Source organism: Rhincodon typus, chromosome 6 (assembly GCF_021869965.1).
Source record: "Rhincodon typus isolate 14 chromosome 6, sRhiTyp1.1, whole genome shotgun sequence".
Classification (NCBI taxonomy): domain Eukaryota; kingdom Metazoa; phylum Chordata; class Chondrichthyes; order Orectolobiformes; family Rhincodontidae; genus Rhincodon; species Rhincodon typus.
In genome coordinates this window covers 96,125,584-96,138,037 of record NC_063337.1, presented here as the reverse complement: position 1 = coordinate 96,138,037, position 12,454 = coordinate 96,125,584, and the positions used below count along the sequence as shown (strand labels likewise).

General features: G+C 38.9%; 1 protein-coding gene across 2 annotated transcripts in view; it reads right to left on the bottom strand.

The window, feature by feature from the left end:
• Positions 1-12,454, bottom strand: part of LOC109913709 (phospholipid-transporting ATPase IH) — an 87,653-nt gene that overhangs the window by 26,813 nt on the left and 48,386 nt on the right. For both annotated transcript variants that reach the window (XM_048598033.1, XM_048598032.1), the window contains exons 4-6: positions 4,239-4,346; positions 3,983-4,111; positions 336-439 (exon numbers count right to left, since the gene is read on the bottom strand). In XM_048598033.1, the coding sequence (XP_048453990.1) occupies positions 336-439; positions 3,983-4,111; positions 4,239-4,346 (341 nt within the window). The remainder of the gene's footprint in view (positions 1-335; positions 440-3,982; positions 4,112-4,238; positions 4,347-12,454) is intronic.

Sequence of the window (12,454 nt, the reverse complement as noted above, 5' to 3'; positions counted from 1 at the left end):
TGAGCAAGATATAAAAGGTTACAGGAAGAGGAGGTATAAAGAGTTTTGACTTGTTGGAATGTAGTAAAATGTTATATAATCATATGCAGGTGGAATGTCATTTGAAAAGTGTGCAATAATGCTGCAGTGTGTGAGTGTATGAACTGAGAGATCAATAACCAGAGCAGCAGCTTATTAACCAAATGAGAACATGAGCTTCAAGTTGTCAGATTAACATTCCAAACATCACTAAGTAATCCAACAACAGGATACGAAAGTTACTGTAGGTCTGGGCAAGAACAGACACACACCAACCCTTGCCTGCACTGAGATTTGACATCCATTCTGAGACTCACTTGTAAAGATCAGGCTGCGGCTGTTCACATTCAATGCTGGCATTCAAGGTGTCCACTTCTGCCTCAGTTCGCAAAGCTTTCGTATCTTGAACAGCTTGATAAGTCTGTAGGAAGAAATGTGAATCTGAAATGTCTGCTGTCTGACATTGGGCCTGCCTGAGGTAAAAATTCTATCCAAAATTTTCCTCAACTATGTTGCTGCACTGTGTAACATTCAGTCACTGGCTTGCTCAATCAGCAGGGAATAATTGTGAGAAGATCAGTCATACGTGACTCTAAAAAGTAACCATCATGTCAAATGGTTTGAATGCTGCATGATCAGAATGCAAATCCAAAATTCTTGGCACAAAACATTACCAATTAAATACACTGAGTAACATTACAAGTATTGATGGTTACACAGTGGTTAACAATTATGATGTGATATGTAAAAAAGATGTAAAAAGAAAACATAAAAATAGAAAATTCTGGAAATGCTCAAGCAGGTCAGATAACATCTGTGGGGAGAGAAAAACAGTGTTAAATGTCACAGTACATCACCCGACAACACTGCTTTTAGGAAACTTTAGCTCAAAATCAGATTTTCTGGTCTTAAACCAGAATGTGATTTACAGAATTAAAAGCTGTGCACCTGAAATGTGTAAAGAAAAACTGCTACAATCATAGTCTGGAAGCCAGCCACTACAAATGCAACAGTTACCTTATTTTGTTCACAGAAAATTGACAAAGGTAATACAAAGACTTTATTTTATCATTTTACATTGAAGCAAAAGTATATACAGTGTAGGATAAGGCAAATAAAGGGGAAAGCCCAAATCTGATACTGAGGCTTAATACTCCACAAAGCCAAGAGGAATATAGAAAGAGAAATGGAAAGGATATTAGGGAAGTACAGAGAGGAGTTCAATTGTAAAAATTCATCTAGCTTACTAATGCCCTTTACAGATGGAAATCTGCCATCTGAAACTGACCTGGCCAACTTGCTCATTGAAATGAAAAGCCACTCAGTTTCAGGTCAATTGGAATGGTGCAACAAATGCTGTTTGCCAGTGACATAAACGCGCCAACAAAAAAAAAACGAACTGTGGTTTCTCCATCTTGTGCTGCCCACTCCTTCCTCATTCACCTCAGCTCTGACTGGCACTTCCACTTCCACAGGCAGTTCGCAGTCCCTTACGTGGCATTTTCCAGGAGCATAGGGCTTGAAATCCTACAGCTTGCACACCTGAGTTCTGGGGCAGGAAGTGAGTCAGGACTGGAAACAGTAAATTCAACCCATGGTTCGGGGAAAGATGGCCATGGATTTGTGAAGAGTTAGGATGTTATAAAGGACGCGTGAACAAAGCAGCTAAAAAATATCAACATGATTACACAAAGTCAACATGAATCTATAGAAAGCAATCTGATTTGACAAACCTACGGGAGGTTTATTGAGAAGGTAAATAGTGGAAGAGATCAGGGGAGCCTCAGGAGTGGATTTTCAGAAAGCTTTTGATGAAGTCCCATAAAAGATGTTATTGTGCAAAATCAATACACACGGGATTGGGAGTAATATACTGGCATGGATTGAGAATCAGTTAAGAGACAGGAAAACGAGAATAAGAATAAATAGGATTTTTTTTGGAGTGGAAGATGGTGACAAGTAAGATATTGTAGGGATCAGTATTTGGGCTCCAGCTATTCAGGCTCCAGCTATTCACAATTAGTGATAACTTCGATGAGGGAATCAGTGCAATATTTACAAGTTACAAAACTATAAAACTACCTGGGAATGAGAGTGGTGAGGAGGACATAGAGAGGCTTCAGGGCGATTTTGAGGTAAGCTGGCAAAAATATAGAAGTTGCTGTATAACATGGATGAATTTGAAGTTGTTTTCTTCAGTAGGAAAAACAGAATGGTGATCTATTGGGAAATGTTGATGTAAAAAAGGATCGGGGTGTCCTTGGACAGTTGTAATTGAAAACAAGCATGCAGGTGCATCAAGCCTTGGTGAGCCCACACCTGGAGTATTATGAGCCATTTTGGTCACCTTACCTATGGAAAAGTATATTTGCCAAGTGCAGCAAAAGGTCACCAGATTGATTCATGAGATGGCAGGAAATTGGGTAATCTGGGCCTGCATTCACTGGATTTAAAAGATTTTAGGGATTTCATTGAAACATAACATTCTGACAGGGCTGGACAGATCAGAGACTGAGCTGATGTTTCCCCTGGCTGGGGAGTCCAGAACAAGGGGTCACAGTGTCAGGATACGTAGTAGTTCATTTTGGACGGAGATGAGAAGAATAAGGCTGTGGAAGCAACCGGGAAAAAAAACATTTTTTAGAAGCTAAAAATGTCAAGTGGAATGAGAAGAGAGCAGAAACATGAGATAGAGCTGAATGGCCTACTTCTTCCCCATATTTCCCATGTTTCTACGCAAATTAAAAACTGGAGAGGAAGGGGAAGTTAGATGTGAGTTGGTAGATTAAAGTGGTCAGAGGTTAAAATTTTTAGGAGAAGTGTGATGATGACAGATTTGAAGAACCTGAAACCGAACAGACAGAACAGCTGATCATCAGCTAACCATATGCAGTTAGAAAGGGACGTTGAGTGGTCAGCAATTTAGTAGGAATAGGGTCAAAGGAGTAGGAATGTATGTCAAGGAGAAGATAGAGAAATATGCAAGAGAGATCAGAAAAAAATTGCAAGCTAAGCACAAGTGCTGGGGATATCTTTAGGAAAAAGTTGGCCCTAATGGGCACACAGGATGAAAGCGGCAGCAGATTGGATGTTCTAAATCTTACTTACAAAGAAATCAATGAGCTGCTCTCATTTGGGAGTGGTGAGGGTAAAAGAGATGGGAAGTTAAGATGATTGACAATTGAGAAAAGAAATCAGGGGTTATCTTTGCATTTCAGCATGATGCTGTAACAGTGAAAAGTATTGGCAGATTAGAATAGGCAAAATAGTGCTTTAGTGGTCTATCCAAATCCAGCTAAACTAGTTAGCCATGATATCCTTTCAGGTCTGTGAACTTATATGAGCAGCAACGAAGGTTGTTTCAGGGGTATGGCCAGAGTTAAAAACAGTAATGTTTTAATGGGATCTATGGCATCAAAGCTGGAGGTGAGAATGTTTCATTGGATTAGCAATTGCCGAAATGTCATGCTAAAGGAAAGGGTAACAATTAGACCACTAGCGTGCGTTTGTAAGTGAAGTTGAAGAGCTTTTCTTTCAGATACAGATGGAGGTGGAGAGGTATATACAGATGGAGAGGAGTTTGGTAAGGGGCAGGGGTGAAGCATTAGATTAGCTGTGGTTGACACGAGGTGAGTAGTGAAACTACATGAGATTACAAAGTCAAATGGGCCAAGTAAGTCTCTTCTCTTGGAGTGTGAGACTCCTGCTCTTGATCACTGCTCATGTGTGCAATGACAGGATTATACTCAGTTGTGAATCTGCCAATGTACTGCATCTTCAGGAAGAATAGGAAAATTGGCAAACAACAGTAATTTTTGAGCATTATTCTGAACAGAGCAGACACGAGTGAAGTGGAACAAGCAGCTAAGTGAATTACATTAAGAGTGGATTATAACTATTGAAATGAGAGACACCTATCTCAGGCTGGCTTCTGCAGCAAGAATACAGCTGTTCTGTTTATTACCTTAGTACTTGATTCACCATCTAGGCTGGCTGTAGTGACAAAACATGTTCCATCATCACTGCTCGAAGACAAGAAGACCATGTCACATGGAAAAGTTTCATTCTCCTTGGTCATTACAATGTCTCCAACCTGCAGCAATTTTATGAACATTTTTATCAAAAGCAAATCCTGCATTGCCCATTCGAACCAAACCCTCCCACATCAATTCTAACGCACCCCACCACCTGAAGAGATGCCTAAGCAGTTTTTTTTTTACCTGCAATTTTCTGCTCTGTTTTTGAACTACTTTGCCATCCTGGATGACGTGAACAGGACAGTTATTTACTGCGTTGTCTGCTTTATGCCGAAGCCAATCCTCATATCCCTGTAAATAGACATTGAGCAGCGTATATTATAGAGGAAATATCACAGAATGCATAAATCACCCATTGATCAGTGTAAAGTTCAAAAAATGAAATGCAATGATAAGGTAACCACATCAAACATTTTCAGGTCAATGGGCAACATAGAACAATTGCAGTAAAGAAGGTGTCTCTCAGCCTATTGTGTCTGCATTGGCTCTCCAGAATATTTCACCCAATGTTACTTCCCTCTGAATCTCATGAAGCAGCTATTGTTGATACAGGTTACATCCTTACCAACCAGAAAAAAAAGGTATGGCACTGGTAATGTCACTCAATAATTTAAAAAAAAACAAAACAAAAAGGTGCAAATATCTTCAGAGCTACAGTCTCATCAGTGGCTACTGAGGAAGGTTTGGGTAAACTGCTAAGCAAGATTAATAATTCATGTCAAAGGATAAGGGGTAGGCCATTTAAGTTTGAGATGAGGAAAGATTTCTTCACCCAGAGTTTGGTGAGCCTGCGTCTCTACCACAGAAAGAGTTTGAGGCCAAAGCATTGAAAGTTTTCAAGGAGGAGTTAGATATAGTTTTTAGGGCTAAAGGATCAAAAAGTACGAGGAGAAAACAGGAACAGAGTATGGAGTTGGATGATCAGCCATGATCATATTGAATGGCTGAGCAGGTCAAAGGGCTGAATGGCCTACTCCCACCCTTATTTTCTATGTTTATAAGTGATTACTCAAGTAATCTATTAAAATTTATGAATGAAATGTATACGAAAGATGTTCTATCGAATGAGTATGTGGCACGGTCAGACCTTGCTAAATTTACAGTGATAGGCATTCCATAGGGAATATATATGCAGTTTCATAGATTATATATAATCTGTGATTATATATAAAAGAATATAAGAGAATGCAGAAATTCCATCTGGAAAATCCTCGTTCAGTGTTTGTTTTCAAATTGCAGAACTGTGGTAAACTGTTGCATGTGGATCAGCTCCTGGGCTAAACTGGAGTTAGATTCTTAGAAGGATTCTGGATCAGATGTCTGACACTTTAAACAAAAAACATGGAAAAGCAAAATTTCCAGCCACCATCATGTATATTTTGAAATCTCAGAAGATGGAGGAGTCAACGCTCACAGCATTTCAAGACTGTGCAGATATGAGGCACTGATATCAAAAGAACAAAGGAATTGCAGGCAAAAGTAAAGAGGATGGAGATCCTTTCGGCAGATCTGGCAGGAATGGAGTATAATAACAGAAGTACCACCCTAGGAATATCTGGGGAATTACTGACAAGTGTTTCAGATCTGATTCAAAATATTAATATGTGGCAAATTTTCCAAAATGGAACAACTGTATTTCTGAGGTGATGCACAGCATGCAAGGTTCAGAAACAGATGATGTTTTTGATCAGATGATGTTTTTGATCAGTTTGAAGGAATTGCTAGTCACAAGGTGAGTAAGTCTGGTATTGACGGTACTAGTCAGATTCATTTAACTACGCTAGGCTGATCAACAGTTACACATCCACAATACGTAGTATGGATTGGATCAAATATTAGTTGGATTCACTCAAAGTAAGGTCAGGTAAAATTAAAGTTCTATTTGCTTCAAATTCAGAGATGACAACACATTAAAGTCAATGAAAGAAGTGTGAATCCTGATAGAGTAGTTGGAGGTAACCCCACTTTATTAGTACAGATGGTTATGACCAGACCCTGGGCGAGGTTCCCCAATGCATTACAGTCCCAGACAGGATACCCCGAGCAGTCAAGCTCTTGGGTGAGGAAGGATGAATTTACTCTCCTTCTTTAGTAACCAACCCCTTTGGTTGGTTGCAACAAGGTTAATTTGAAAAGGATTCCTTCCCTCACCCAGACTTAAAGAATTTATGTTTTAAATACAGCCAACTTAACCAGGGCTTTTTTGAGTTAACGAAAAGTGAGTTTATTAATGACTAAACTTGAAAAGAATTAGTAATGCATAATACAGATTAGAAATGGAAAATGAGTTCATGAAGTTAAAAGTTTAGAAAATTTATACAGATCAGTCTCTGAAATATTCTTGAACAGTAATTAGTTGAACTTTGTGGCTGGCGCAGTGAAGGTTATTGGTAGTTGAGTTTTGAGTTCCATGGTTTTGTGTGTGGTGACTGAAATTCCTTTGTACTGATCCCTTTTTTCTTCAACTGGTTTGCAGCACTCTATGCGAGATATGTCTTTACCCATAACACAGGGTGACTATGGGATAGTTCTTTCACTGTTTTCTTCAAAAGACGGTAATGCCGTAAATAACTGGTACTAACAAGAGCATTCAATCTCATTACTCCACTCCAGAAAGGTTAACAAAAGCTCTTTAAACCCTTTTATTGTGTCTTCCTGGAGGCTAAATCAAACATGCCTGCAAGAAGCGACTTTCTGGTGAGAGTGGTGAGGTAGTCAGTCCCCCTCATCTCTTTTGGTTAAGTTTCTCCCTGTTTGAAGTTTCCCTGACAATTCATGCATGCAACATTCCATGAGATTCATACAGGACTCTGCCAGTCATTGAATTTAAATTCTTAATTTTTCTGTTGCAGGGTTTCTGATCCATCACCATTGCAAGATGATATTTAGTGAGATACCCTTCCCGCTGAGCAAGTCTCTCATGAAAAGGTGGAGCAAATAAAATTAGGCATGAAACATGATAAAGCAATTGTTTTTTGAAAATCAGAAAATCAGCAAATTACTCAATCAGGACATTATTGTATCCTTTAACAAAATCTAGTATCTCTAATCAAAATGTTAAAGAGGTCTAGTGGCAGGGGGTGATAGCAATTTGAGAGAAATAGGCAAATTCGCTTAAAGATACATTGAAAATTTGCTCATTATTCCTGTCACAAATTAAAAGTCCTATGTAAGAATGCAGAGGCAGTTAACAATATATACATAAAACTTACTGAAGAAACTAATGAAACGTATGAGAAATGCCAATGGATTGGAGGATATCATCATGGCCTATTGTGACACTATTACTAGAATGAGATTTTAATAAAGCAGTGGCTATGGATTTAAAAGTATGGGGCAAGAACAGATACTTCATAAACATACATATGTTATCTCATAAGCAGAATTCTGTCTGTCTATCTACAGCAATAAATAGCAAAGAAAGGAATGACTGTGGAAAAATATATAGGGACTGGACTTGACTGGGAATAAGATCTACATTCCTAGACACCAACGGTAGGGAGGGTGGGGTGAAAGTATGAACATTGTAGTGATGAACACTGCAGCTCAAAGACACTTCAGTAAACAGCTTTTCAAAAGGAATTGTGCAGTGACTGATGATACGTTCCATTAGATAATAGCTGACCAATATAATTGTAAACTATCATCTACCCTGGCATAGGCAGTCCCTGTGAAAAACTACCTTCAAATGATTGGGGGCTTTAGTCCATATAAGTTGGTCTATGCAGAAATCCAAAAATAATTTCAGTGGTGAGTGATCCTCTCAGCTTGGAACAGACTATAATTAGTTCTACATTTCCTGCATACTTGAATGCCCTACACACATGGAGAAGTGTAATCATCAAGACAGAGTGTCAGTGCAAATACTACAAGCCTAATACTACTAATTGCCTAAGACTGTCATAAATAAACCTCAATCCTGTGGATTCAGTATACTACAAAAGACCGGGTTAAACTGAATGGGAAGGTCCAAATAATGTTAAAAGGTTATGATGGGAAAACAGTAATTCTCTGACAGGTAATCAAGTTTATTCAGGTCCAGCAAGTTCTCATTTAAAGTTATAGGCGCATTCCTGAAAATCGCAACTTTAAGTGAAACATGGTCTCCCACAGGAATCAATGTTAAAGCCAAAGTTAGGTTCCCACAGACATTTCTGTTTGGGGGGAAAAATGCACGTTGAGAAACTGTAAAACATGTCGGCATTCCTTAATCAGAAAATATGAAAGAAACACCTTACAGTTAGGTACATAGGACCTTTCTCAGCAGAAAAAAAACTTTAAAACATTATCAAATTGAATTATCACACATTCCTAATGCCTACAGTCCCAAGTGGAATAAAAGGTTATAATAGCCAAATAAGGGTGAATGCTTTAACCATGTGACTGGTCTTAGCAATAAACTTATGAAAACCTCCCAGAAGTCAAAAACAGCCAGATGCTCCTCCTGATGAGGCTGGAATGCTAAACTATTGTGGTATAAGCTACTACAGAGACAATTGTCTCCAAGAGAAAGAACCCCAATACAACAGAATTGCAAGAAGTTCTGTTCACGACGTTTCACTTAAATTAAGGGGCCACAGACATTTGGCTCAAAACCCCGTAAAGGAATTCCAAACTGCTGACTCCAACTTTGGACATTTGGGCTCCACTTTAAAATAAAACATGAATATTGATGAACTGGGGTCCCTCGGTCGTTTTGTTCTTAAGTCATGACAACCTGAATAATCTCTTTGCCCATTCTGATTCCACATCTCTTTGCATGTTTATAAGTGCATTTATGTTGCAAGATTTCCCCTGTGCCTGAAATAAACCCTAATTCTGATTTAACTTTATAACAGCATTGTTGCAGTCCTTGGAAAATCAAGTTCACAAACAGAGGGAGTGAGGAAAATGCACCACCACATTTTTCTTGAAGGGGAAAGGAAACAATCTGCTTATGGACAGTTGGTGAGAATAGCAAAAGCCACTTGTCTTAAAACTCACAATATGTCTGTAAGACTACAGTCATAAACAAAATAATCTTTAAATCAAAGTAAACTTAAAAATATATAAGTAATACAATATAAATTAAGTTCAAGTACTGTAAATACATATTAAAATTACATTCGCCTGCTGAAGTTTAACTGACCAGGCTCCATCTAGTGGCAGAAATGCTCTGCAGCAACCAATTTTCACCACGAGGTGTAGCTCACGATCTCAATGCTTGTTCAGAACAAGAGACATCACAGAAACAGACCTTAAGGGTAAGAACAGAGGATGGGGTTTTGAATTGGGACTGAGGACAGGGACAGGAAGGCCAGAGGGACTAATGTAAGCATGTCAACAACATCTTTAAAGCAGGAGGCTGAAGAACAGAATGTCTAGCAAACAATATGAAACTGAAACTCTATGTTAAATGCATATATTGTCACTATTTTATTAATGACGTTGAAGCAAAACCATGCTTAGTCGGCTTTGAATGGAAATTTAGTATACATTCATCTTCGGTAAATGGGGTTGATTGTAATCATTCAGTATCTCAGTAATTAGTGAAACATGATGAGGCACTCTGCACTTCGCATACTCATATTTCTGACACTTCTGAGCAGCAGAGTGTGAATAATAACGTAATGGATGGTGACAGACAAAATAATGCTGATGCAGAGAACAGAACTACTTTCCAAAATGATAACATTCAGAAGTTGGTGCTAGGGTAACACATGGACCAGAAGGAATCAGTGAATAGAAGGTTGCAACTATTACAGGGAAAGTCATTGGCAAGTTCGAACCTGTTCAAGGTGTAAGATTTTCATGATGCATGATGTCATATAGAATAGAAAATAAAACGATCGGGTAGATGTCGAGAGGTTACTTCCCTTTATGGGAGAGTCTAGGACAAGGCAGAACAATCTCAGAATAAGGAATCTCTCAATTGAGACAGAGACAGGGAGGAATTTCTTCTCTGAGCATATCGAATCTGTGGAATTCTTTACCACAAGGACTATTGAGAGTGTGTCAGTTGGTATATTTAAGGCTAAGACAGATAGGTTTTCAGTTAGTGACGGAATCAAGGATTATGAGGTAAAAGCAGAAAAGTGGAGCTGAAGATGATTCAATCAGCATAATGTGACTAAATGGCAGCGCAGACTCAGTAGGCTGGATAACCTATTTCTGTTCCTACAAATAATTGTCTTATTGGCATTCCTACAGCAGAAAATGTGATCTTGATGATTTTTCTTAGCTTTCTTAGCCCCATATTGGTGAGAATGTAGGTCAATTAATACTAAAGCTGTATTTTTACAAGGTGAACACTTTTAAAGTGTTGAAGCATTTTTAAGTGTTTTTGAAGCTACCTAAAAGACATAGATGAGGTAGAACTGAAGTGGTGTAGATTAAACAAGTTTGTTATAATTTGAATGATGCATCAAGGGTGCTCTATTTCTCAATTAGGTCTATCCTGCGGTAGATTGCATTCAGCTAAAAACAGAACCAACAATTTTGTACTGGTCTCATAAAGAAAAACATTGCAGGCATCCTTATGATGCACACCAATGATTTCCTACAGAGAGATTCTGTGGGATTTGACCAGTTTGCTATGGTTTTGATAAAAATTTAAAACTGAAAATCAGGCTTCAGGCTTTTAAACACATATAGAGTTAAAAAAAAAGACTAAACCAGGATCAAGTGAAATTGACCTTAAATCAACAACTATACCCATAAAATAAGAATCATGTCCCAGTCACACAGTTTGAGTCTTCACAGAAAGATGAACATGCATCCAAAGAAGAACAGTACAGTCTTTTTTGGTGTTCATAGAATGCGGGTATTTCTGACTAAGCCAAGATTTATTGCCTTTTCCCAATTTCCCGTGAGTGGGTGGTGGTGAGCTGCCTTCTCGAATAGGACTGGGTGGTGGTCATTTTTACCAATACTGTCATGAACAGATACATCTGTAACAGATAGACTGGTGAGGATGAGTAGATTTTACCCTAATGTGTTCCTTCACCATCTGTCTAGAAGCTTTTATTTAGGACTAAGCCAGCTCAATCTGTACTGCTAGCAAGCCATTCTTGGTGATGGACACTGAAATTCCCCACACAGAGGACAATCTGTGCCCTTGCCACCTTCAGTGTTTCTTCCAAGTAGATATTAAACAAGGAGGAGTACTGATTCCTCAGTCAAAATGGAATGGGAAAATTTCCTTGCCCATATGTGACCTGATACAGTAAAACTACATGGTGTCTGGAGTCAATATTGAGGACAACTTCCTCCTGACTGTACCACTGTGCTGCCACCTGTGGTTGATCATATATTAGAATTGTGATTGTGGTGTCTGGGACGTAGGCATATTTCAGTAAAGATACTTGACAATGTCAAACTGTTGCTTGATTAGTCTGTGGGACAGCACTCCAAAATTTGGCACAACTCCAAGACATTAGTTAAAAGAATTTTGCACAGTCAACAGGTCATGTTTTGCCGCTGGCATTTCCAATGCCAAGTTCAATGCCAGGTGGTCCACCGAGTTTTACTTTACTCTTTACAGCAGTTGCATAAAATCGAGTTGCTTGTTCAGCCAGTTCAGAGTCCACTTAAGAATGTAGAGTGCAAAAGAAAGAACCTACTTGTAGGTTTGCTCCTTAGCCTGGCCAAGGTGGCCACGAACAGGTTCAGGCAATGGGCTGTGGAGATGGTTACGTCCACCTCCAGGTGTCTCTGGAAAGGGAGCATGCAGTGTCCATTTGAGGATGTTTGTGACAAGTGAGCATCTCAGAGGCCAGAGTGTATCAGCTCCCAAAGTCACATGTTAAATTAATAAGTATCTGTGAAAACTTTCTTTTTGTTGCTGTACTGTATAAGGGCTGAGCATTAGTTAACCTGTTTATTAGTTTTGTTGATGCACTCCAAAGAGTATGAAATAAGGGACTGCTTGAACACAGAAGGGTGAGAGCTTAGGAAGCAGAGATCTGTAATGGAGCATCCTGTGAATGAACCCAACAACAATGAAAAACATGTACATCTTGCTTTGTACTTCACCATCTAATTTGGATTCATTTAACACTGCACAGTCTTCCTTTTACGATAACACGTGTGATTCCCTCTGATTGCTCTATTCTACTTCACTCTCAGGAAGTGCATTACAGACTTTAACTATTCACAGAGTGAAAAGGTTTTTCTTCATATCACTTTTGTTTCTTTTAAGAATTAATTTCAATCTGTGCCTTTGCAATCTTAATTCTTTCATAATTGGTAACAGTTTCTCTGGATGTACTTGGTTCCAGAACGGTCACGAGTTTGAACCCTTCAGCTAACACACCACCCAATTAAGGTGATAACAAGGTGTAGAGCTGGATGAATACACCAGGCCAGGCAGCATCAGAGGAGCAGGAAAGCTGACATTTTGGGTCTGGACCCTTCTTCAG